The sequence below is a fragment of the Onychomys torridus genome, chromosome 10 (genome assembly GCF_903995425.1).
Source record: "Onychomys torridus chromosome 10, mOncTor1.1, whole genome shotgun sequence".
NCBI lineage: Eukaryota > Metazoa > Chordata > Mammalia > Rodentia > Cricetidae > Onychomys > Onychomys torridus.
Window position 1 is genome coordinate 29,169,110 of NC_050452.1, and position 26,367 is coordinate 29,195,476.

Here is a 26,367-nt window from a genome sequence, read left to right on the forward strand (position 1 = left end):
GTTTGCTGTCCTTCTGGGAGCCCTGAAGGGACTACCAGTCATGACTTACATTTCCTGATTTAAGGAAGTGAATGTTGAAGGTTATTTCTGTGGGTTTTTCATGATGATTTAATTTCAAGTCCAAGAAGCTTGCGCCAAGTTGGGGTAGTGCTTGAGAAAAACAGAGTCCAGCCAGTGAGTTCCTCGATTGGACTTTTTCTTTTTCTTAACATTTAGATATTTCAGTGAGACGCACAGTGGCCTGTTTTCTGAAAGTACTTTAGCTAGTCACTGACTAACTGGGAATGAAACTTCCGAAGAAGCTGTGGTTGCTAGGAAGCCAACTAGAGAAGGGAAGGGGAATCCCGTCATCTTTCCTCGAAGGAAGGTCTCCTTGGGGTAGACAAGCCCCAGTGTTTCTGGAAAGGTTGGGCGACGGAGCTAGAAAACCAGTTTGTACAACTACTGCATTATAGCCCGGGCGTGCTTGGAGCAGGGAAGGTACACACCTCTATCGTAAACGCACACCTCTCGGGTGGATCACCCTTCTCGTGGCAGGTGGGCAACTCCCCTCCCACCCCTCCCAAGTACATCGGGTTTCAACCCTGTCTCCTGAAGGAGGACGAAGTGATCACCTTTCTCTCCAGCCCCCCGGAGCCACTCAAAAAGAAACCTTTCAGGCGTTTGCGGCTCCGTGGGGCAACTGAGTCCCAACGCTAGACCAAAACCGCCTCCACCGGGCGGAAGTCCCGCCCCGGCCTGCAGGCCCCGCCCTGCCCCTGCCGATCCCTTTGCCTAGGAGATTGTGCTTTCCGTTAGGTCTTATTTCCCGGGCACGTCCCTACTTCCTGAGCACTCCAGTCCTGGGAGCCGTCTGTGCCCCCGAGCGGCTGTCCAATAGCCGGTCCCTGTCCCACCAGGGGCCGCGCCCCCAGAAGCGGGACCCTGTCGGTGTCTGACCCGCCCCCTCCTCAAACCCCGTTCCCTAGACCCCGCGTCCTCCAAATCCCTGAGCCCCGAGGATCCAGAGTGAACCCCGCCCCCAAGCTCCTCAGTCCCACCCTCCAAATTGGTTGGACCCCGCCCTTCCCCGAGCCACGCCCCCAGAAGCTGGACCTCGCGGGTCCGAGTCCCGGAGTCTACAACGGCCTGACCCGCCCCTCACCGAGCCCCGCCCCCTAGACCCTGGGTCTCCGCCCTACAAGACTGGGTTCCGCCCCCCAGGAGCAGGAGCTCCGCTATCGGGGGTCGGACCCCGCCCCTCCCGGAGCCCCGCCCCTCCCGGAGCCCCGCCCCCGGCCCGGCGACGGCGGTGACCGTTGGTGCTTTCGGCGGGCGCCCGGCGGGAGCAAGCGGCGGCCCGGTAGGTGAGCGGGGCCGGCGCGTCTCCTCGCGCGTCTTTCTTCCCTGGCGCGCGCCCCCGCACGGCCCGGGCTAGTCGGCCTGCGGCGGTGGGGCCGAGTTCGGGCGCCGCCCGCGCCTTCTTTGTTCGCGCGGGACTCCGGGAACTTGCTCGCGCGGCCGGCGGCCGGGGTCCCACACAGGCCCGATGTGCAGGTTCTGCACGGGCCTCAGCCCACAGGACCCGGGCGGGATCTGACCCGGCTCAGAAGCGGGCCCGGCCGGCAAGGAGGGGGATTTAATGCCCAGCTCAGCCCGCGGCTGCATTGTTTGGGCAGAGACCGTTTCCAAGGGACCCGAAATGTAGGGCAAGAACGCAGGGCAGCCCACAGCGAGGGTTATGGAGTATGGACAGAGGGGCTAGAGCTGTGGAGTATAGATAGACAAGGGGGCTCAGAGCTGTCGAGTGTACACGGAGGGGCTCAGACCCGTGGAGTGTAGACAGGGACCCCCAGACCTGTGGAGTATAGACGGGGTGCGGAACTGTGAATTGTAGACAGGGGACTCAGCTGTGGAATGTAGGTGGGGGTGGGGCTCAGACCCCTGGAGTGTAGACAGAGTGGCTCTGACCCATAGAATACAAATGGAGGGGCCCAGGCTCCTGGAATGGGCTCAGATCCATGGAGGGTAGATAGAGGGAAAGCTGGTACAGGGAAGTCATCCTGGGAGTGAAGCCTTGAGCCTACAGTAAGCAACTGGTGTGTGTGTGGGTGGGGGGAGAGGAGCAAATCAATTATGAATCAAGGGAGTGTGCTTAAGTTCTAAAAGTTTCTGAAGGAAGCACAATTGACGGTATGAAGTTTCTTCCGCAGAAAAGCTGGAATAAAAATGTTACACCTTTTTTATTTGGAGCTTCAGGGACACTGTTGAGACAGAGAAGGTCATGGGGGTAGAGGGGCATGGCTTAGGTAAGGCTCTGGGGTAGGACCTTGAAATGATGAAGACAGGGAACAGGTGCCCAGGAATCTGGGTCTTTAAAAGATGCAAGGCCATTTCTGTGAAGTTTCTTGGAACGAACCCTCAAGGGGATTCAGAAGGAAGAGGAGAGGGAGAGGCTGGAGAGCTGGCAGAGAAGGCCAGCAAGTACCAGAACTGAGGAAAGGCCCTCAGACTCAGACTTGGGGTGGTATGTGTGTTCCAGGCTTTGGAGGAATCAGGAGAAGGCAAGGCTCCTTACTGAGACCAAATTGCAGTGCATCACCGAGTGCCAGCTTGTGACAGGAGGCACATTGTGGTTCTAGTGGCACACAGGAGGGGACCAGGGTCAAGGACCGGCTCACGTTTTGCCTTAGGTTTAGAACAGCAACCTCAAGAGGATGGGATGGTGGGTGGTCACAGAGGTGATACTGAGCCTGGTGAACCAGGCTGTTGCAGTAGGTCCTTTGAGGATCCCAGAAGTGGGAGAGGTTGAGGCTGAGCCCTGTATTTCTAATCCTGTTGTCCTTTGACATCTGTATCTGAGACAGAGCCAGTATGCAGGTCCCATCTGGCCAAGGGAGAGTGCTGCCTTACTTGTGGGCTCCCTGCCTTGCTTTGGCAGCAAGTGCACCATGATGGTATGGGGTAGCTGAGGGCCCCTAATGGTGGTGTGTGTGTGTGTGTGTGTGTGTGTGTGTGTGTGTGTGTGTGTGTGTGTGAGAGAGAGAGAGAGAGAGAGAGAGAGAGAGAGAGAGAGAGAGAAGAGAGTGAGTTTGCTGGAAACCTTGCAAACATTTACTTACTAGTCAGCACTTGCTTTGGTTTCATATTGAGCTATTGCAGAGACTTGAATTTAGTGGCTTAAAACAACAGTTTATTCTTCATGGCTCTGGATGCCAGAAGTGTGCAGTGGGTCTCACTGGCCACGTGTCCTTTGGGGCTCAGGGAGAATCTCGTAACTTCTCATGTCAGGTGGACCCTCATCTCATTCCTGGGCCCAGGGCTTGGTTCCAGCATCATGTGACCTTCTCTCCTGTCCTAAGCCTCCCTCTGCCTTGGTCTTTGAGGACATTGAGAGTTGCCAGGAGATCCAAAGTTCTCAGTTTACATCTGCAAAGCCCCTGGTATGTTTTCCCTTCTCACTGAAGAACAGCTGTGTCCTGCATCTTCCCCAGGGTGGGACACATGGATCTACCCCAAGGGTCCTACCCACCAAGGACTACAGTAGTTTGTGGTTGCACTGCTCTGTGGAAGTGTTTCTGGATGCACACCCAGTTGTGAGAGGGTGCAGTATCCATTTGTTCTTTCTCTTTAGGGAGGTGGGGGTTCCCACTCCTTCAGCAATCCAGTGAAAACAACAGTCTCCAGAAATCTGTTCAGTAGTAGCCTGTAACCCCAGCACTCAGGAGGTTGAGTCAGGAGGATGATGGGTTGGATGCTGGAGCCTGGGTCAAGTCTCAAAACAAAAATCACTGGGCTAGAGAGATGCCTCAGTGGTTGAGAGTGTGTATTGCTCTCGAAGAAGACCCATGTTTGTTTCCAGAACCTGCCTTGGATAGCTCACAACTCCCTATAGATCTAGTTCCTGAGGAACCAAATGCCTTTGGTCTCCTAAGGCTCTGGAATTCATGAGCATATACACGTAGTTAAGAAAATAGTCTTTCTGGGTGTGGTGGCACACACCTTTAATCCCAGCACTGGGGAGGCAGAGGCAGGCAAACCTCTGAGTTTGAGGCCAGACTGGTTACAAATTAAGTTCCAGGACTACACAGGGAAACCCTGTCTCCAAAACAAAACACACACACACACACACACACACACACACACACACACACTCAACCCCCTACAAACAAACAAACAAACAACCCCCCCCCAAAAAAAAAACCCAGATTCATTAAAAAAAAGCCCCCAAACCTCATACCCAAAGGCAAACAAGCTCAAATATTCACGGGAATTTTGCTTCTGATTTTCAGGAGCTACCGTTTTTTTTAGAAGTGCCCAGGTTCTCCCATAGAGAAGTCACTTGTTCCAGGCAGGAACAAACCTGGTTAGTGACCCCACTCAATGTCATTTGTCCTTTGTTTTCTTTCCTTCTTCTCTTATGACCTCACTGTCCCAGCTCTGTAATAGGACATCCCCATGTGTTCCCTTCCTTGATCAGGCAGTTACATACATGCACACACACTGTGTGCTACATGCATATGTTTTGTACATCACTCATCTGTCTCTGAGCCATGGTCTTAGTTTTCCTTCCATGACACCTAGGAACTAGCCCATGGGTTTAAATTCAACAGTGGCATTCTGTGCCACTTACCCAGCCCCAGAGGGTAATGTTGGCGACCATTAAGTGCTGAGCCATGTCTCCATACCCCTTTCAATAGTGGGCTTCTTGCTTAAACTAGCTGCCATCACTGAGATGAGCAAGGATCTGCAGAACAGCTCCCATCGTGCACTTATGGATTGATCTTGCTGTCACTGGTGTACCCAAACTGGATTCCATTACATCCTCATGTTAGTCCACCAACACCCTCTGGTATTGGATGACCCTGCTCCAGTCTGTTGTGATGTCCCAAGATCTGCACAGAGCTGTCACCTGGGGTTGTCTGTGCTGTACTGCTCTGTATTGGGTTCCTGTGTGATCTCAGATCCATCTTTGTTTTGTTAAAACTCTATTCTTTTTGGTAGCTAAGAAATGTAACTGAGAGCCTTTCCTCTTGATTTTGAAGCCATCCTTCTTACCATCTAGTTCCTTTTTAGTTTAGCTGGGTATAGAATCCTAGACAGCTATGCTTCTGTCCTGTGTGCAGTTGGTGTGAGGGAACAGTTGTGAAGGAACTGTAGTAAAGTTAGCTAGGAGCAGGAGAGCAGGGTGCCCCCAGGATGAGAAGCTCAGGCTCCTTGGGTGGGACTATGGGCACCTGGGACTGAGTGGCCTTGTCTCTATAGTTAGGCTTGTCAGAGAAAATAGTGCTGCAGAGTGCTTGAGACACTGGAATGCCATGAAGCTCTTTCTCTTTTATGCAGCATCTAATGATGGAGTGTCTCAGGTTTTTGTTTGTGGAATCAGTCAACTCTCTTCAGAGACTCACTTTGCACAGGTTTAAATGCCACAAACAGAAATAAATGTCAAGTAGAGATAAAATGGAAAGATCAAATAAAAATGAAATGGAAAAATTGGGGTGGTTTACTCTTAAATATTCCAAATATTTGGAATTGGTGTGTGTTTCTGGGATCAGAATTGCCACTGCAGAGCCGTTGACAGTGAGGACCCATGTCCTGACAAGCTGTGGCCTCTGCATGTCCTATCAATTTCCCAAAACTCAGGAGCCGAGGTTGGTACCCAAAGCCAGAGGAATGAGTTGACAAATGGCCTCTGCCTAGCAGACTGTGGGCCAGGGTGGCATCCATTCCCAGGGCCACCTCGTCTCAGTCGGCCATTGGATCTCATGGAGTAGTGATGGAGCCTAGCTACCCACTCTGCTGATTCTTGGGTCAATGTGCTGCTGCTCTTGCATTTGAAGGTCTTCGACCTCTGGCAGGTGGACCCCATGCAGTCAGGTCCTCGTTGGCTCCTATGGCTAATGGTTCTTTTCCCTGCCCAAAGAATTGGGTCCTCTGCAGAAATGGGTACTGCTGGTTTCTGCAGTGCTGCAGTGGAGAATCCCAGGAGACCAAGGGACAGTGCCCGTTCCTGTGTTCCCTCACCCCTGTAGTGACACTATTCTCTCACCCCACCTCTGCTGTGATCCTGTGAGTAGCTGGAGGCCCTGTCTGCATGCAGACAATGGGATCTCTGCCACCTTTTGGACCTCTAAGTGTGCTAGTCCTTGGTGGCCTTGCACTTACATTTCTTTTATGTTGGGAGCTTGTATATCTTTGTTTCCATGAATAGGCTAGCCTTTGGGTTTTGCTAGTTGTGAACTTTATGTCATGAAAGATTATAGTTGCTCAAAGACTAGAAAAGGAAACCTTTTGCATTTTGAGATAACATCTTTGCTGCTAAATCTGAAAACAGGTGTGAGTTGAGCTTTGCCTGGAGGCAGCCTCTGAACATCCTATGCTCCTGGTCTTCTCTCTTCTGGGGTCCCTGGGTATGCAACAAATCCTGGCTCTATTTCTATGGGAGACACTGCTCTTTGGGTCTTGGCAGCTTAGCTGGTACTTGGAGGGTGCAACAGGGAGCTGAGCCGAGCACTTGACAGTCCTCTGGGGACGTGCTGTGAAAGCCACCCATGATCATGATGCCTTGTCTCCTGAGGCCCGCTATCTAAGCCCAGCCAGCATTTGAAGCTTGTTTCATGTGACAGCTGTGACATTAGTCTAGCTGTGTTGCCTCTGATCCCTCTGCCTGTCAGTATTCCTCAGCTGTGATGATAGTGTGTATTTGGAGAAGTGGAGCAGGCCAAAGGAGGATGTCTTCACTTTCTTCTCTACCATCCCTACTTCTTTCTCCTTTGAAACGTTGTAATCTAAGATGAACTCAGATTCACTATTTGAAAGGAATTCTTAATGCCTAAGTTCTATGCTGCCATTAGCAATGGATTGAATCTTTGGTATTAAGACTGACTGGGATAGGGAGGAAAAGGCTTGCTATGCAAGAGCAGAGTTAAGGCATCTGTGTGGTCCAATATTTGAGCTCAGGTTTCTTGGAGCCTACACTGTTGAAAGCGCAGGGATTGACCTTTACAGAGAGGAACCCTGCCTGATGAAGAGCATGGGAAGGGAGCGACACCATGCTTACTGAGCCAGGCAGCGCTGCCCATCAGCCCCTGGGCACACTGATGGTGCAGTGGCTGCTAAGCTCCTCTCAAACACATTGGGAACATGAACTGCCAAGGACTTCCAGCAGACTCTGAGAACCGTCTTTGAGTGGAGATCGGGAGCCATGGTGTGTTTGAGTTCATTTCTTCATTGGCCAGTGTGATTAGTAGACTTGATGATGAGACCTTGAGCTGTCAGGTGGCTGTCCAGTGGTGGTCACTCCCAGCCGGTTCTTCGGCTTTCTCGTTGGAATAGCTCTGATGTTGCAGCCTGGCTCAATTTTAGGGAACCTGTCTGAAAATACCTACCCACGCTTGGCCACCCGGCAATGCTGTTGTGTGTGTGTTTATAGTGGACTGATGCAGATCAAATGATAATATTTTCATTTTGTGTTCTCTGTGACATTGGTCATCCACTGCTGAACAGGTTGCTTGTCCCCAGCACAGCAGCTTACACAGCGTGCTTCTGTGGTCAGGGATCACACACAGGTGGGATCTAGCTGTCACTCCTAGCTGTGGTGGGAGGAGCCGATTCCAAGGTTCACTGGCCCCAGAAGATCCTCTTCCAAGGTTGCTAATACGGCTGCTGGCAGACTTCCCATCTTGTTGGCTCCCTGTCATGTGGGTGTCTAGTTAGGGAAGCTCACAACCTGCCATCTCCCTTAGAGTGAGGGAGAAGGGAGAGGCAAGACAGAAGCCATGGTCCTTTTGTAACCTAACCTTGGAGGTGACACCTCATCACTTTTGCCTTGTTTTAGTACTTAGAAGGGGGTCACTAGGTCCATTTTCATGCAAGGCAAGAATACTATTAAGGCAAGATGAGTAGGAGGCCTGTTGATGGACATCTCAGAGGTCGCCTCTCCCTGCCAATTGTTGGTCCCTGGCCCTTATTCTATATACAGAATATGTTCCCTATGGCCCTTCCGTGGCAGTAGCAGGTCAGACTCTAGCACTTGAGTTGGCTTTGATGCAGATGAGAGCCTGACGAAAGCCCCTGGAGAAGAGCTGATCTCCATCTATAGCATAAACTGAAAGGATAAGCTGTCAGCCCACCAGGCCATACCCAGGACAAATGTCAGCTGGAGCGACCACCACTGCAGGCCTTCCTGCTCAGTGTGAAGAAGAATGGAGACGAGTCGGGGTCAGAGCTGTGGCCACCCTGAAGTCTGGCCTGGCAATGGCTGCAGGTTCCTTGTTAAACCTCAAGACCTCAGTATCCCTCCGGTCTGGTGTCTCTTCCTGGAATGTGCTCTTCCTGCAGCTCAGACACTCCTTGCCTGCTTCCTGTGAGGAGGGTTTGCAGGATCCAATGCCCGCTGTCCTCCTGAGGCCTTCTGCCTTTTTAGTTCCATCTGGTAGTGTTTCTGATGCCATTGGTTTCTCAGAAACTTGATGGCTGTCTGGATCTCCTTGTTGGCACTCCATATGACTGAGTCATGGCCTGTGAGATAATCCCTGTTCACACTGTATGATGTGGAATTGTGCCCCTCAGTTTTCCTGGAAGTCCTCTTTTCCCAGAGGCCTTTTAGAGGGCCTCTGGCTGTCTTGTTTAGACCATGTCCTTCACTAGCTGGCTTTCACAAGCAGGGACTCTGGAGCATTAGGTGCCATGGGACGGTGGCTGCTCAGAGTAGGACTGGATGTCAGGATGTGTTCATAGGAGGGTGTGGGTTGGGGAGACAGATGCAGGTGAGTGCCCCAGGGAGTGGTAAACATAGTGTGCTGAACAGGAGACTGGGAGTTGTCCTTCCTCCTCCTCGAGTCCTTTAGATTTCTTTGGCCTAACTGGGCTTTAGTAGAGGCTTCCTCCTGCCTGCGTTGCTGAGAGACCTGTGCAGTGCATGCCCCTCCATTGGTTACTTACCTGACTGAGGTGCTGTCAGCTCTGCTGAACCCTGGGACAGCTAGAGAGGCAGTGCTAGAGTATGCATGTGCCCGTCTTATAGGGTGACCAGTACAGGTAACCTAGCAAGGAGCAAGGAGTGGTCCTGACCCCAGCCACAAAGCACTGTGCTTCCGTCCAGCTGGGAGACCCTGGCTGGTCATCTTCACAGCACTTGTTAGGGTGTTGGGTTGGGCTGGGAACAGGATCATAGTTTCCTTTCCTGGAGGATAGATGGCCCTGTCGCTATGGGCAGCTGGGAAATGTGCCAGGGTGTTTGCCAGTCCTCTGGTGTTTGGTTTCCTTCCGAATGTGTGCTCATCAGGCTCCTGGGTGATTGATAGAGAGATGTGTGTGGTCAGTGGACTTCATGGCTTGAGCCTGTGTGAAGTCAACATGGAGGGGAGCAGACGGTGGAGCAGAGCTTACCTCATGGCAGCTAGGAAGGATCTGGGGTTCCAGTACCCCTTTGATGGCACACCGTGTCTCATTACTTTTCCTGTTGCTGAGATAGAAGCAATTCCAGGGAGGAGAAGTTGACTCTAGCTCGTGGTTGGTTTAAGGGAATCTAGTCCAGCATGGTGTGGAAGGCATGGTGACTGGGGCATCATTGGTGGTGGGAGTTAGCAAGGCAGAGTGTTATAACCGTGCAGATATAACAGGAGGCGAGAGCTCAGGCTGGAACTGGACCAGGCTGATTCTCAGGGTCTACTCCCCAGTGACCCTCTTCCTCCAGTTAAGTCCCACACCTTAAAGGTTTCACAACCTCCCAAAACAGCACCACTGGCCGGAGATCAAGTGTTCTAAATAAAGGCTGTTGGTGACATTTCACATCCTAACCTTAGCAGATCTTGATGACCTAGCTTCCTCTAGTCGGCCCTACTTCCTAAAGGTTCCTCCACTTCCCGATGGAGTGTGGAACAACCCTTTCTCTGGTTCAGCAGCTTCCGGCAGAGCTCTTCTTCTGAGGGTGGGGATGTGCCTTGCCCTCTAGATCATGGGGCACTCTGCTAGAGGCCCTGCCATAGACATCTCCCTTTCTGTCACTATAGCAAAAATACCCAATACTGGGGTACTCAATAAGGTAAAAAAAAATTGGTGTAACTCTCCAAATTTGACTAGCCCTTTCTTTCTGACTGGCCCCTGGTCAGTCTCATGGCTGTGGTGATCTAGCACCACAGAGTGGGAACACAAGCAAGAGGAAGCCAGCAGGGAGGGGCCAAACATACCCTTTCTAACAGCCTGCTCTGGTGGGAACTAACGCACTCCTGTGAGACCAGCATTACGACTTTTACAGGGTAGGTCTAATGTGTTAAGTGTCCCGTTACTTTTAAATACTGTTGCATTGGTGAGTTAATGTGAGCTTGAGGGGGACAAGTCTCATTCAGCATGTTTTGAGTACACCAGGGCAGAGAGCAGCCCAGTACACCAGGGCAGGAAGCAGCCCATGTGATTTGAGCTTCTGATAGTGGCCCTGGGAGTGGAAGGTGGGAAGAGTGTTCCAAGAATCGGGTGCAGGTGAGGTGGGTGGGTAGGTGATGAGGAGTGGAGCCAGCATGTTTCTGCCCTCAGCTTGGTGCCTTCTTTCTTCGATTCTCTGCATGACCTGTGGCTCCCTGAGTGAGCTCCACAGGTGGGCCCTGGTTATCCCTGTTGGTTCTCTCCTGCCTGGCATGGAGAAAGCTTTCATGTCGATGTGTGGGACAGATGTGGGCACAGCAACCTGCTTCTTCCAGTGAAGCTGTGTGAGGTGCCTCTGGGAAAGCAGGCAGGGCATGCTGACTGAGAAGGCAGCCTTCAGAAAGGGAACAGGGAGTCTTTAGAAAGGCAGATGGGGATACTCAACTTCCCTGGGGTATTTGGGCATGTCTCACTAGGATACTGGGGCATCCAGGCAGATGACATTTGCCAGGTCTTCGTAGAGCATTATGGGTACCTATTGGATTCTTGGTACTCAATCCTTGACTAGGCACTCACATCCTTGGGCCAACCTGTGGACAGTGTGCATAGGCCACCAGTCTGTTTAGTGTTTCTAGGGAGTGGCCATGAGGAATCTGGCCACCTCTCTGCTGATGCCTGTGTGAGGACATTGGGCTGGGCTGGGTTCCCCCACAGTGGTCCACCTGTCCCCTGCGACCAGAGCTGGTCCTTTCAGTACAGATGATGAATCTGGACAGATGGAGAAGACTAACTAGAGACTGCAGTAATCTGAGCAGGACAGATCTCGTCTGGATGCCTGCAGGCCCAGCTGGATCATCACATCCCAATGGGGACACAAGATGGAGGTGCTGCCCTTTCTGGCCACCCTCCCCCAGGCACCACAGGTTTGTGTCCTAGGGATGGGCAAAGCTGTGCTCATTCACACAGGTGCCTGATGGGAGGAGCGGCCAGCCCGGTGTGTTAGTGGGCTGGGCCTGGAGCCTTTGGTCCTGTGGGTGTGGCCGCTGCAGTTCAGTGTCCTCTCAGCTTCAGTGTTGTCTCCGGCAATTCTTGTCCTTTTGCTCTGACTGTTTTGTGAGGCGCTTTCCATGTTCCCTGTTCTCTGCTCAGAACTTTTGAGTGTGCAGCTCCTTGTCCATCTTTGTTTCTGGGAAATGACCCACTAACTTCTGAACCTCCCTAGCCACCATTGGCCCCCACTAATCATTACTCTCCCAGGATCCAAGCCACCAGCAGCTCATTGAGAGACTGGATAGAACTAATGGGGTCCCTTGGCGTCTTGTCCTAACACTACAGCCTATGTCCCTTGAGTTGCAGGGTAGGGTGGGGCCCTCTCTTTCTTTTAATAGCTACATGATCCCTCCCATTATTCTCTGGGTTTCTTTTTCGTCGCTCCTCCTCCTTTCAAAAGTCAAACAAGGCCAGACATCCTTCCAGATGCTGGCACCTGGCTTCAATTTCAGCTGTGGCCAGGGTTACTGAAGAGAATTCTCTGTTCACCCAAACCTACAATTTAAGTTGGACAACCCCAAACATACCCTTGAGGTAGGGGCCCTCCTGTCCCCTTGTAGACAAACCCAGCTTGTGTTTCATCCTCCTGTGTAGCTCAGGGACAGGGCCCCAAGCCTTTATGGCTCCCCTTGCTCTGCTGTATGCTGTGGATGGCCACCATTCAGCACCATGTTTTGGGCTTAGGAGATGCTCTATTGTGGTGGTGTGTCATTGTTTTGGTAACTTTATCTTGAGGTGGTACCTTCTGGTATCTGCATGCCCTTGACAAGGTTTTGGGGTGCTCTCTTAGGGGCTGCCTTCCTCTGACATCTAGGGAGCTGGCCCTGTCTCTGAGCATGTTTGGACTCTGCTGGGACTGTGGTGTTGGGCATGCTTTCGGAAGATAAGCATATAGGGGACCAGTCATGGACAATCCCTGGGGATGAGGTTAGCTGGGACCCCTGGCTAGAGGCTAAGCAGAAAGAGAAGGGGAGAGAGAAGAGAGGCTGTCACAGATGGAGGCCAGCCATGAGCTGGAGCCGGAAGGGAAGGAGAGCCAGGTTTCAGAGGTCTGGGAACACAGTGAGGGGACCCTGGTGTAAAGGGACTTAAAGGGGACCCAGGGCCCTATGGTGGGTGGGATGCCTTGTAGCAGAGGCAGTGTCGGACAGCCATGTGACTAGGAAAGCATGGTGGGGCAGCTTGAGGCCCTGGGGCCTGAATTTCCTAAGGAGGCTGATGCGTGTATAGGGGAGAAGAGGTCCAGAGGGGACAGGAGGAGAGGAAGGGGAGGGGAGGGAGGCTTTGTATGTAAGGTATGTGGCTTGTGAGTTGATAGCAAGTGGCGTTTGTTTGTTTGTTTGTTTGTCAAGGCAGGATTTCTCTGTGTAGTCCTGACTGGCCTCGAACTCAGAGATCCGTCTGCCTCTGCCTCTGCCTCCCAAGTGCTGGGACTAAAGGTGTGCACCACCACCGCCCAGCTATAGCAAATTTTTAAGGGAGAGCTCAGAGTGGGGGGCTTGGAGTTCGGTCGGACAGGAGCTGGGTCCTTAAGGAGAAGAAGCAGACAGGAGATTCCTTAGTAGGTGAAGGACTCCCTGGCTGAGAGCAGCTGGGTTGCCACTGCCTTTGGGAGTCATTCATGAAGCAGCAAGTGTCAGAAGTCAGTGGTGTCCTCTAGTGCAGAGGCCTTGTGGCCCTCTGGTTGGTGGGCCGAGAGGTCTTCACATAAAGAGCTATTTTTTTCTCACCTTGCTGCTCTGGGCCTTTCTTGGTGACAACCATGTGGCTTAAAACCCTGCTGGGTCCTACCTCTATCCTGTGTTCTCAGGGATCCAGATCCAGGTCTGCCAGGGTCAGGAAGATGGACAGTTGGAGGACGGGCCTGGGCCTCCATAAGGCTCTTCAGAAAGGGCCTAGGAGTGGGGTTGGCTTCAGGCTGCTACAGTAATTGGGAGGCCAGGGACCATCATCTTGAGCCTGTGGGGTGTTGTCACTGGGACAGTTGCTGGTATTTGGTGGGTGCCTGATGTAGAAGTTGGTGTAGGTGGTGTTGGGAGGGCGTGTGACAGTCACAGGTATTGCTGGGTGGAGGTAGGGGTATGATTGCTGTGGGGGAGGGCAAGAGATGGACAGGGGGTCTGCTGGGGGGTAGGTCCCTGTGGCTTGGCGGCACCTGTGCTGATGAGGTTGGGCTCTGCAGAGGGCCTGTCTCAGGCCCAGTCAGTGCCTTCTGTGTCCATGGACCCTTGTCTAGAGGAGCCAGGGGTTTCTTGGTCCTGGAGGAAGACAGCCTGGTGCTGCTGATCTCTGGTCCTGGAGCAGTTTGCAGCGGTGACTGACCTTCACAGTGACACCATGGTCAGTACTGTTCCAGGCAGACATCCTGTGCTGTGACCCCTGTAGTCCCTTATGTTTGCTTCTGGAGCTGCCCAAATAAGAAACTATAAGGCTTGGCTTTACAGCTTGCCATGTGGTCACCTGTGCTCTTGTGACCTAGCTAAAGTCATGGTGTCACAGGGCTGATTCTTCCTGGAGGCTTTGTTGCCTCCATCTATGTCCTGGGCCCTACCCTTGGGTCCCCCAGACACACATGCTGTCTCTACTGACTGACACCTCTTCCCATCCCTTTCACTAGGCTCCAGGACTCCATGGAGCTCTCCTGAATGACCAGGACTGTCTTGTCTCCCCATCTCAACAACCTTAACATCAGCTCATTTGCCATGCTTGGTGGCTGGAGAGGGGACATGTATGAGTTGTGGGCATTACAATGTGTGCACATGTGTTCAAGGCACAGTTCTGCTCAGCACTCCCCAGAGAGGATCCAGTGAGATATCTCTCTCTCTCTCTCTCTCTCTCTCTCTCTCTCTCTCTCTCTCTCTTTTAATTTATCTATTTTTATTTTATTGGTGTTTTGCCTGTATGTATGTTTGTGTGAGGGTGTTGGATCCTGGAGTTACAGACAGCTGTGAACTGCCATGTGGGTGCTGGGAATTGAACCTGGGTCCTTTAAAAAAGCAGTCAGTGCTCTTAACCACTGAGCCATTTCTCCAGCCCCCAGTGAGATCTTAAAACAGATTCTTGGTCATCTTCAGTGTGGAGTGGAACCCAGGGCCTCTCATGCTAATCATTCTCTAGATTCTCAGCTCCAATATGTACATCTTATTATTGAATATACATAGTTAAATTATGAATTTCATCACTTGGATATTAAATGATGCCATATTTTATAGGTAAATTGTTCTTTCTTTGCTCCTGTGTATCAAAAGTAATTCTACTCAAACATACATCCTGTATACCCTTTCCCTCCCTTCAGTCTCCTGATGCTCTTCCACGGCCTTTCACTGTTTAGCCTTGGTTGTCTGTGAATCATCTAGATCTGTTCACAATTCTGTTACTGGAAACTATCTCAAGACACAAGAATGTCTTAAGAGAGTAAATTATTCAGCAATGTGTTTTGCAAACACCAAGCTCACTATTGTAGCCTGGATCATCACATTCCACCCACTACTGTATTGCCTTTTCTTCCAGACATAGGCTCTCCTAATAGCCCAGGCTGATCTCAACCTTCTAGAGCTCTCCTGCCTCAGCCTTCTGAGTGCGGTGGTTATAGTATATGTGTATTGATATCTATTTATGTGTGTGTACTTGTTTGTGCATGTTCAGGTACACAGGCATGTATGTCTGTGCATGTGGAGCATATGGAGGCTAGTTTCTCTCTCTCTCTCTCTCTCTGTGTGTGTGTGTGTGTGTGTGTGTGTGTGTGTGTGTGTGTGTGTGTGTGTGTGAGAGAGAGAGAGAGAGAGAGAGAGAGAGAGAGAGACAGACAGACAGACAGACAGACAGACAGACAAGGTCTCGCTATGCATACGTGGCTGCCCTTGAACTTACACAGCCTACCTGCCTCTGCTTCCTGAGTGTTGGCCTTAAATGTATAGGCCATCACATCTGCCTTTGGCCTTATTTTTTGAGACAGGCTTCTCACTGAGCCTGGCTTGTCAGTTAGGCTGCATCACCTTTCCAACAGCCCCTAGTACCCTGTCTCTTCCCCCAGTACTGCAATTCCAGGCATGCACTGCTTTGCTTACTTTTTATGTAAGTGCTAGGGGTCAAACTCAGTTCCTCATGTCTGCACAGCAAGTGCTTTACCAACTGAACTACCTCCGCACCCCTGTGTTGTTTTTAAAGATAATCTTGAAAGAGTCTTAGGCAGTAGACTTCTCAGAGCATTAGACACCCATCCAAGACATGTCTGCGTGCTGGGACAGTGCCTGCTCCACTGGAGGGAAAGGGTCCTTGTGCCTTTGCTGGCTGTGTAGACAATGTAGTTTATGTCCATACTTGCTTTTCTTTTGGGAGACTGGAGTTGTGATACATGGTGTACAGAGGACACCAGTGGTACTCTGAGTCTCTGCTGGGCCCCTGCTTGGGCATTTCACAAGTGCATGTTGTCACAGCTCCTTGCTAGAGGGACTTAAGTGTGTCTTTGTGATTCCCTCGGGAGAAGGTTCTAGAAGCTCATGCCTGGTTTCTTGGGCATCCCTGTGTATCTTTCCCACTGCTGATTTTACCTTGAGTCCCTTCATTGTAATGAATCTTAACCTGAGTGTGCCTCTGTGCCGAGTCCTGGGATCCTGTGAGTCCTGTGGATCACTGTCCTGGGTGGTGTGGGGGACCCTGACATGGATCTGTTGTTTAACCTTTTTTCAAGTTTACAGTTCATTTAGTGGCAACTGGTAGTCACAGAATTTTTCCTACAGTGGCTCCATATTCTTTAGAGTAAAGTAGCTACACTTTCACTGTCTTAAGGCTGATTAAAACATACCCTCAAGGAGCTGGGAGAGATGGCTCAGCCATTAAAGGCTAAGGCTCCCAGCCAAAAGGACAGAAATACCTAGAATCTCAGGCCTGGATTTTAATGACCACCAGTACTTTGTGAAGTCATGCCCCCTGGAATAAGTCAGAACAACATGGCTTTGCTTTGTTCAGTTGCTGTCTTTATCTCTTCTCTTGGATGACCTCCATGGTTTTATTGATTGAGGATGTTTCAGACTTACGTGTTTTCCTAGCATAGCACTTTGTTCAAAATAAATTAATTGTGGGAGAGTCATGGGATATGGAGAACATTTTGTAGAGGAGATTTGAGATGAGATCAAAGAGCTGGGTAGTGATATTTAGGGCCTTTGACCCCAGGACAGCAGTAGACCTTACTCTTCACACTGGAGCCTTCAGGGGAGCCTGGGCCTGCACCTACCCTCTTTCTATCTATGCAGGCTGAATGCAGAGGCCTCCAGGATATAGGTACATCCTCTTCAGGAAACCTGAAGGAGACCACAGCTTTCCACTTTGATAGCGGGGTTCTTAGCCCAGCATCAGAGCCACCAAATTGAGATTGTTTGCCTTTCACCTGAACATTTATGTGGTGACTGCAGAGACTCTTGTGATTTTTTTTCTTTTTTCTTTCTTTCTTTCTTTCTTTCTTTTTTTTTTTTTTTTTTGTGAATTACCTTGTATAGTCAGGAAATGACTCTAAGGGTTAGAGTTATGGGATCTTTAATAACAAGGTATTTGCATTTCCTCCTTAGGACAACATTTCAAGACAAAAAACTCAGTAGCATCAAACATTCCTTGACACATGGAATCCCTGGAATAGTGGGATATGTGATCGGCCTTGACTTTGCACCAGGATGTACAGGGCAGGGGAGCCAGGGAAGCGGCAGCCTGGCCCTGTGCCCCCTCGAGTGCGGAGCGTGGAAGTGGCCCGAGGCAGAGCTGGCTATGGCTTCACCCTGTCAGGGCAGGCACCCTGTGTGCTCAGCTGTGTCATGAGGGGCAGCCCTGCGGATTTCGTGGGCCTCCGGGCTGGAGACCAGATACTTGCCATCAACGAGATCAATGTGAAGAAAGCCTCTCATGAAGATGTGGTGAAACTAATTGGAAAATGCTCTGGAGTTCTGCACATGGTGATCTGTGAGGGCACCAGTCATGTGGAGTCCTGTTCCAGCGATGAAGAAGGTGGCCTGTATGAAGGGAAAGGCTGGCTGAGGCCTAAGCTTGATTCTAAGGCCTTGGGTATAAACAGAGCAGAGAGGGTTGTGGAAGAGGTACAGTCTGGTGGTATTTTCAACATGATTTTTGAAAGCCCGAGTCTCTGTGCCAGTGGCCCTGAGCCCCTAAAGCTGAAGCAAAGGTCTCTGTCCGAGTCAGCGGCTTTGCGGCTTGATGCTGGCCAGGACAGTCTCTGTGCTCCACATCCCAGCATGCTCTCCAAGGAAGAGATATCGAAAGTTATCAATGACGATTCTGTATTCACTGTGGGGCTGGACAGTCACGATGACTTTGGACTAGATGCAAGTATTTTAAACGTTGCCATGGTTGTGGGCTATTTGGGCTCCATTGAGCTCCCTTCCACAAGTTCCAACCTGGAGCATGACAGTTTACAGGCCATTCGTGGCTGCATGCGCCGTCTGCGGGCCGAGCAGAAGATCCATTCACTAGTGACCATGAAGGTCATGCATGACTGTGTGCAGCTGGTCACTGACAGGGCTGGTGTGGTGGCGGAGTACCCTGCTGAGAAGCTGGCGTTCAGTGCAGTGTGCCCAGATGACAGGCGGTTCTTCGGGCTGGTGACCATGCAGACCAGTGATGATGGAGGCCTGGTACAGGAGGATGAAGGTGCCCTAAGGACATCCTGCCATGTCTTCATGGTGGACCCAGACTTGTTTCATCACAAGATTCACCAAGGCATCGCACGGAGGTTTGGGTTTGCATGCACAGCCGACCCAGACACCAGTGGCTGCTTGGAATTCCCAGCGTCTTCCCTGCCTGTGCTTCAGTTCATCTCTGTCCTCTACCGAGACATGGGTGAGCTGATTGAGGGCGTGCGGGCCCGTGCCTTTCTGGACGGGGATGCTGATGTCCACCAGAATAACAGCACCAGCAGCAACAGTGACAGCGGCATTGGCAATTTCAACCAGGAAGAGAAGAGCAACAGGGTGCTTGTAGTTGACCTGGGCGGGAACTCAAGCAGGCACGGCCAGGGCAATAGCCCAGGGTGGGAAGGTGTGAGTGGGAGGGGCTCACAGCCTTGGGGTGCACCCTGGAATGGAGCTTTCTGCCATGATGCAGAGGTGGGCTCCCCATTGGAAACCGGCCCCCACACTGACAGGTTCTGGGACTTAACAAAGCATTCGGGGCCTGCCTCTCACCTAGAGGTCCCCCCAGCCTCCTTGAGGAGTTCTGTCCCCCCTTCCAAGAGGGGTGCCACAGGTTCCAGCTGTGGTTTCAACCAGAGGTGGCTCCCGGTCCACGTGCTACAAGAGTGGCAGTGTGGACATGCCAGTGACCAGGAGTCTTACACTGACTCCACTGATGGGTGGTCCAGTGTCAACTGCGGCACACTGCCCCCTCCCATGAGTAAGATCCCTGCAGACCGATACCGGGTGGAGGGCAGCTTTGCTCAGGCCCCGCTGAGCACCCAGAAGAGAGACTGGTCCAGGAAGGCCTTTGGGATGCAGAACATTTTTGGGCCCCATCGAAATGTCAGAAAGACCAAAGAGGACAAAAAGGTGAGTTGGAGGGGTTCGGGGGGAATGGCTTTGCTGTGTCATGGCCAGCTGCTGCTCACAGCCCTGACTTACTCCTGGTGGTCTTGTGGCCTCTGCAAACTGTCACACAGGACTGCTCTGCACTGCACTGAGGCTTTCGTCCTGCTCCGAAAGCTCTCCGTTGGTCTGGACCCTGGCCTTAGGCTATTCTCTGACTGGTTCTATCAGGACATCTGTGCTGGACAGGCAGTAACCTTGAGAAGGCGATTTCTCCCAGCTTTGGTAGCCACCCACACACACCCACCCCCGCCCCACTCTGGCTCCTAGCCATGATGGTTGTGTGTAGCTCCTTTGAAGCCCATTTCTGATCCCAAGTTGTCATTGCAGTGTCTAAAATGAGAAGCTTAGAGAAGCACAGGGGGCCGGCTCACTTTGGGACCTCCCTGGTAAGTTCCTGGGCTGGCTTAACTTCCTTGCATGCAGGTGATGGGGCCTTGTGAGCATCACTGCCTCAGAGAACCTGATCTGTCAATGGTCAGTGTCCCTTGGGGACCTTTGGTTTCCTGTGGGATCTAAGTTTGGAACAGAAGAGAAGACAATCTGAAGGTGGTGCTACTGATTGAGATGAAGGTATGCTGGCCACAGTGTGGCTCAGTCAGCACTTATCTCCTTGTTTCTGGGAAGCTGTTCTCGGAGACACTTGTAGTTACAGACACCTTTTCTGTGTTGGTGCATATTTTGGTTTTAGTAGTGGAAAGTGTCTCCCAAACCCTCTGAAAGCTGGCCAGGGCAGCGGGTAAAGCAAAGGCTGTGACATTGGTGGGAATTTGTCCCAGAGCTGCAGTGATTTTTCATTATGGCTTGTATCCAGTGCTCTCCCCCCAGATGGTCATGGATTACTCCAATGCAGCTAAGTGCAGATTTGAAGCAGACACACAGAGTTGTACTTGTACTGCTTTTCAACCTAGTTCTTTTTTCCCTTTCTAAAGAGAAATCAAATCTTAGTAGGTTGTTCTAGCAGGAGATTTTGTAAATGAGTGCTGTGGATTCCCAGCCTGGTAAGTGCAGCCCAGACAGCAAAGAGTGGGAAGTGTGTCATCTTCAGGAGGAAAGGAGAACACTGGAGCATTCCCAAAGCAGTGCCCTCTTGAGCAGAGGAAGCATGGAGGTCTCGAGATAGTCATAAGGGGAATGTCCCATCCCTAAGCATGCTCACTTAAGGAGTTACATTCCTGAGCATGCTCAGTTTAATATTATGGAGTGCATGCTTAGAAGATTTATGCCTCTGGGCATGATCAGTTTATGCCCTAAAATTTTTGCTGAAAATAAAGGAAAGGGTTATGCTAGGCTTGGGGTTTGTCAGAAACAGAGGGGAGGCCAGAGAGCTGAACTGCCTGGAAATGAGAGAAACAGAAGAGGCTGGAAAGGGAGTGGGCAGTGCTGGAGGCGGTGGATAGCCAGTGGTCACATCTCACAGCACTCCTGATTCTTGTCAACAGTGGCTTAAGCTCATCATTTGCTGGGAGGCAGCTAGGCCAGCCAGGGTCTGGTGGGGACACAGAACACAGTGCTGTGATGTGATCAGGGAGGCTCAGTGTGTGTGAGGGTACTGAGTTAACAGGAGACAAGGTGGTGAATTAGAAAGGGGTATGTGTGTGGCTTAGAAAAGTCAAGGAAGAGACCAGACACTGAGGAGGCCCTGCAGGGTGAGAGACTTGTGAGGAGCAGCAGGTGGTGGATCCCTTAATGACACTGGATGGAGAGACTTGGGGGTGGGAGTGGGGCGCAGCTGCTGAACTGTACTGGCTATACTCGTGAGAAATGGGCTGGAGAGATGGCTTAGCCATTAAAGGCTAGTCACAACCAAAAATATAAGAGAAATGTTGTCAGGGTTATTGCATGCAGATCTTCCCCCACTACTTGGAGGAGCTAGACACTTTAACCTGACTGTCCCCTCCAGTGCCTCTGGGGCAGCCCTGGATGTCAGCCTGTGGGCAGGGGCAGAGTGATCTGCAAGGGCCAAGGTGCAAGAGCAGGAGCTAGCCATGAAGGATGGCTTGGTGCCTGACGCCTGGCATGACACCCCTGCCTGGCCACACAGTGTCCTTTCCCCTTGAGGAATCCCAGAGTTCTTGTTTATCTGCTTTGGCTGTTAATTGGCCTCCGTGAGCAGAGCATAGGGGGTGTGTTCTTTGTTACACACCCATGAAGTGTCTTCCTGGTTAGCTTCATCACTGGCACATGATGGAACAGAGATGTCACATCTTTGATGCCTGAGACAGTTAGTTCTCCAGCCTTAGCCTTCTCTCCCTTCTCAGATGAGAACTGTGGCTTGCTCTGGTCTTTCCTGAGCTTGTAGCCAGCCCTACGGCAGCTTTCTAGATTCCTAGGGATATGTTGTAGCTTTCCTCACCCTTGTCTCCCCACCCACTCCTGGGGTCTACTTCCCTAGCTTTTCCCCTTTGAGTGAGCCTTGGCCAGAGCTCCTTTGAGGAGATCACTATGACCAGGAACAACTGTGGCTGGGCAGTCCTGCAAGCAGTGGGCACGAGTGCATTTTAGCCAGTAAGGCAGTTGTCTCCTGTCCTTATCCTGGTAAGAGTGAAGTGAACAGACAGCAGGGAGTACACTTGGAGGTACTTGGTTGTCAATTTGGGATCGACCTTAAATGAGGTAAAATAGAGCAGGTCTGCAGCTCTGCCTGCAGATCTCTGAAGTGGTGGGTGGTCTCACTGTCTGGAAGCCAGAACAAATTCCTGCTTGTATCCGACCCCTGAAGTCTCAGAGACCCAGGCAGGAACAAGTCCCCTCAGTCTGCAGCTACCCATCCAGTTCTCTGAAGAGCCCTGACTTCATCTCTTCTTCCTCTGTTGAGTTCTAATGCACCCTCTTGCTGAATCCCTGATTTCTAGGACATCGGCTGGGCCTTGATAGGATCCAGCCTGGTAGGGGAAGGGGAGAACCCTGAAGCTACCTGAAGTTGCTAGAAGTTCAGGTTAGGTCTAGGGTCTGCCTATGAGGACACTTGTTAAAATGTTTCAGGCAGTCCAGGTGGCTGCCTGTCACGTCCTTGCTTCCTCTAGAAGGGGTTGCTGTTCCATTCGCCACTGCTTAACGCTTTAAACTGGGCGTGAGCCTGCCAGCTGACACACAGCTGTCAGGAAGCTCAGGGCTCACACACCCCTAACACCAGGACTGCCGCTGCCCAAGGCTTCTGCCGGGTTCTTGCAGAACTTCACCATCCTCACTCAGCTGCTGGACTCCCAGTGAACAGCTGGGGGCCATGCAAGGATGGTGATGCTCCCCGAGAGTGGATGCCTGCCATCTCTGCCTGCTGAAACACCAGGCAGGATAGTTGAAAGGACCCAGGGAGTCAGGTGGTTGGAGTTGAGAGGTCGTTACTTGTTACGGGCTTCCAGGATGGCCAAGCAAACCTCCCTTCTCTTTGGCCTCAGGAAGCAGAGAAATGTTTTCAGTGGTATGTGCAGTGTGTGGATAGGACTGCCCTGGGCCATGAGATGTCCAAGAGTCACCTTGAGGCCTGAGGGTGCATACCTGTGTGGATGTGCAGAGGTCCATGCCAGGGCTGTGTGGGCTCAAGGTGGAGGTGTGTTCTCCCACAGACCTGGGTGGTCAGGCTGGCTCCTCTTGAGGCCAGCCTTGAGTGGAGTCATGGTTTTCTCTGTATGTCCTCACAGAGTCATCCTGTGGGTGTTCTGATCTCCTGTGTCCCCTCATATTGCATTAGAGCCTACCAAGTGAGCTCGTGTGACTGGTACCTCTGTAAAGGTCACTTCTCCAAGTGTAGGTGTGTGCTGAGGTTCTAGGCTTAGGATTCAACATGTGGATGTTGGGGAGCACAGACCAGCCTATGATACGTAGTGTCCTCCTGGGATTGATGGAGGCCATGTCTGTCTCCTACAGTAACCAGTACCAGAATTGTGAATGATAGCACTGAATATGCCCAGTGGGAACATGAGAGTAATGTTGGGAGAATGAGGTCAGTACAGGAACAAGATGGCTCATGACAGGCAGTGGTCTCACCCTATGCTGATGTCATGATAGGTGGGGTTTCTCCATCTGAAGTATTAAAGCAGCAGTTACATGACTGTCCTTGCTAATCCACCGAGCTGTGAGGGATAGGCATGAACCATACCATGGAGGGATTTGGACATAATGTGGTAGGTGGGATATCACAGACAGACTGAAAATCAGCTGACTACTTGTAAATGGATTGAATTTGCATTAGACATCATTTGGGCTTAGGAATCAAACGGAATTCTTTGTTTTTGTTTTTGTTTTTTGAGACAGGGTTTCTCTGTGTAGCCCTGGCTGTCCTGGAGCCCCCTCTGTAGCCCAGGCTGGCCTCAAACTCATTGAGATCTGCCTGCCTCTGCCTCCTGAATGCTGGGATTAAAGGTATGCACCACCACAGCCAATCAAACTGAATTCTGTGCAATGTGGGTTCCTTTGCAAGTTAACCTTCTTGCTTGCCTGAATCCATGGATGTGTTAGTTGGAGATGGAGGTAGAGCTTGAGTCACTGGGATTCAGGGTGGGGTTTCAAGAGAGTGTGCAGTCAGTCAGCCATGAGGAGGGACAGTGTGTGATAATGAGGGAAAACAGGTCACAGAAATGCACATTGAAATCCCTTTCTTGTGTAAAGGTTTTGACGTCCTCAAGCCATTGTTAACCGTCCACATTTATGTTTTTAGCTTTTAAATTAGTTGTGTATGTGTACCCAGGTGGTCCTGCACATGTGTGCTGTAGCACACATGTGGTCAGAAGACACCATTTGAGAGTTGGTTATCTTCTCTCACTGTGGGTTCTAGGTTTGAACTCAGCTTATTAGACCTGTACAGCAAGTGATTTTACCTGCTGAACCATCTGGCTAGCTCAAGTGTGCACATGCTTAATGTGACAGATGATAGCGCAGGCCCGTGATCCAGTTACTCTTAGGCTGAGACAAAGAGCATAGCCTGTTCAAGTCCCATTTAGGCTCCAGAGTTCAGGGCCAGCCTAGACAGTGTAGTAAGGCTCTGTCAGAAAGGAAAAGAGGGTTGAGGATGTGGGGCATTGGTGGGATGCCTGCCTAATGTGTGAGGCCCTGCATTCAGTTCCCACTTCAACCCTTCCCTCCCACACACAAATCAACAAAAGAATTTCAGCAAGCACACTGGTAATAACCATTACCTTAGGGGCCAGTGAGAGCCAGGCAGGGTATATGACACTTTTCATCTTGTGTCCCTATTTTATGATGGAAATGTGAACTTAGTGACTAAAAAGTTTCCCTAGAGAAAAAACCACATTATTTTAGATAGTTCAAATTTTTTATTTTATTTATTACTATCATTATCATCATCATCATCATCATCATCATCAGTGTACACACACATGCACACATGTATGCCATGGCATGCATTTGGAGGTCACAGGGCAACTTTTGGAGTTGATTCTCTCCTACCGAGAACTGGGGGATTGAGCTCAGATCATCAAATATGCTTGCTAACAGCTTTTACTATTAAGCCATCTTGCTGCCCCTAAAGATTCTTTTAAAAAGAACAAAGCCAACTGTAACCAGCACTCAGGATGTGGAGGCAGGAGGACTAGGAGTTCGAGGCCATATAGTGAGGCTAGTCTGGGCTAAATGAAACCTTGACTCCAAACAACAAAATCATGAAATAGTGAGGCATTGAGTTGGAAACTGTAATTCCTCCTTCATGTGGCCCAACAATGAGAGGCTTACCAGAGACCAAGCCCAGAGAGCTCTGTATTCAACAAACAGATTTGTGTACTTTTTCCCGGTGTGAGAGGAAGTTTCAGAATAGATGTAAATATTTTCTCCTGGTACTTCCAACAAAGACCACACCTAAAAAAGGCCCCGTGGTGTCATCTCCCTGAGCAGGGTGTCTGTGACCATCACTTGTGTAAACTGAGACTCTTAGAGCTGTCTTGCCCTCAGTACCCACCCCAAGTCTTTGATGGATGAGGCAGCCAGCGTTCCCGTGTGTATACTGGCTTCTTGGAGATGTGTGCCCTGTGTAGCCCCCACCACCATGAATGCATCAGAGGTTCTCGCAGTGCCAGCCTTTCAGGACCATGTCAGACCCTTGGATGGTGCTGCTGGTAGGGTTGGTGGACCTGGGGTTGCAGAGGAGCCCCTAGAAGTGGAGGGATGCAGATGGGTATGCCTGCTGCCTTTTCCCTTGTCTGCTGGAACAGTCCCAGCTGAGCGACTGGCTTCCCAAACATGGGCATTTGCTACCCTTCCACTGTGTGCAGATGCTTTGCAAGAGTCTGTGCTTGTTTATAGTAGCCCAGTACAATGTCAAAGCTTTCCCTGTGATGTCATGTGTAGCTGCAGCTTGATCACCTTTCTGCTGTATGAATGTTCCATTGTGTAAATGTGTCACACATAGCTGCTATAGTCCTAATTTTCTTAGATTTATCTTTTGCACATGAATATTTTGCCTATGTGTATGTCTGTGAACCACATGTGTGCTTGATGCCCACAGAGGTCCTAAGAGGGCACTGGATTCCCAAGAACTGGGGTTATAAGCAGTTGTGAACTGCCCTATGTGGGTCTTGGGAACTGAACTTGAGTCATCTGGAGGAGCAGCATACAGTCCTAGCTGAACCAGCTCTCCAGCCCTCTGTTACATCACTGTTAATGCCAGATGGGCATTCTTGCCGTGTCTAGGTGTGGTTGGTGGCTGTTGGGCTTCTTGACTCTGGTTCCCAAGCACTAGTAGTGGTGGCTCACTGTGGCTTAGGTTTGCACTCCCTTGATTAAGGTTATGCTTTCTCCTTGCTGGTGCATTGCTCACATCTCTTGCTTGCTCACACACTGTCTCTGCTAGGTTGTCTCTTCTGGGAGGGCGGGACTGGAGATGCTGACTACTTGCTCTGTGATGATAGTAGGACCACACATTTACAGACACACTTGCACTCACACATACCCCAGTCTGTGGCTTGATTCCTTTCACTTCTTCATGTGTTTTTGGATGCCTAGAAGTTCCTGGCTTTCCTTTAGCCAAATGTATACTCTGTGTCTTAAATAGTAAAATTCTACTACCTTGAGATCAGATATTCTTCCCTCCCACAATTGTTTTAGAGTTAACTTTTTAATATGTGTGTGTAAGTGTGCATATGTGTGTGTATTGTATATACTATATACATGTGTATGTACAGGTGTATGTAGAAATCAGAGGCTGATGCTGGGCTGACTTTAATAAGTTTCTCTACTGTATGTTTTTGAGACAGGGTTTTTCTCTGAACCAGAGGCTTGTTGCTTCAGCTAGATTGGCTGGCCAGTAGGCCCCTGGTATCCTTCTGTTTGCTGGGAGTCCAAGCATACACCCAGCTTATATTTCTTAAGATTTATTTTATTATGTTAAATTATGTGTATGTATTTGTCGGGGGTGGGGGGCAATGTGCATATGAATGTAGGT

At 50.8% G+C, this 26,367-nt stretch overlaps 1 protein-coding gene across 4 annotated transcripts in view; it reads left to right on the forward strand.

Annotated features, from left to right (window-relative positions):
- Positions 1-1,266: 1,266 nt before the first annotated feature.
- Positions 1,267-26,367, forward strand: part of Rgs12 (regulator of G protein signaling 12) — a 96,032-nt gene continuing 70,931 nt past the window's right edge. For all 4 annotated transcript variants that reach the window (XM_036201026.1, XM_036201022.1, XM_036201023.1 and 1 more), the window contains exons 1-2: positions 1,267-1,342; positions 16,956-18,938. In XM_036201026.1, the coding sequence (XP_036056919.1) occupies positions 17,058-18,938 (1,881 nt within the window). In that variant the 5' untranslated portion in view covers positions 1,267-1,342; positions 16,956-17,057. The remainder of the gene's footprint in view (positions 1,343-16,955; positions 18,939-26,367) is intronic.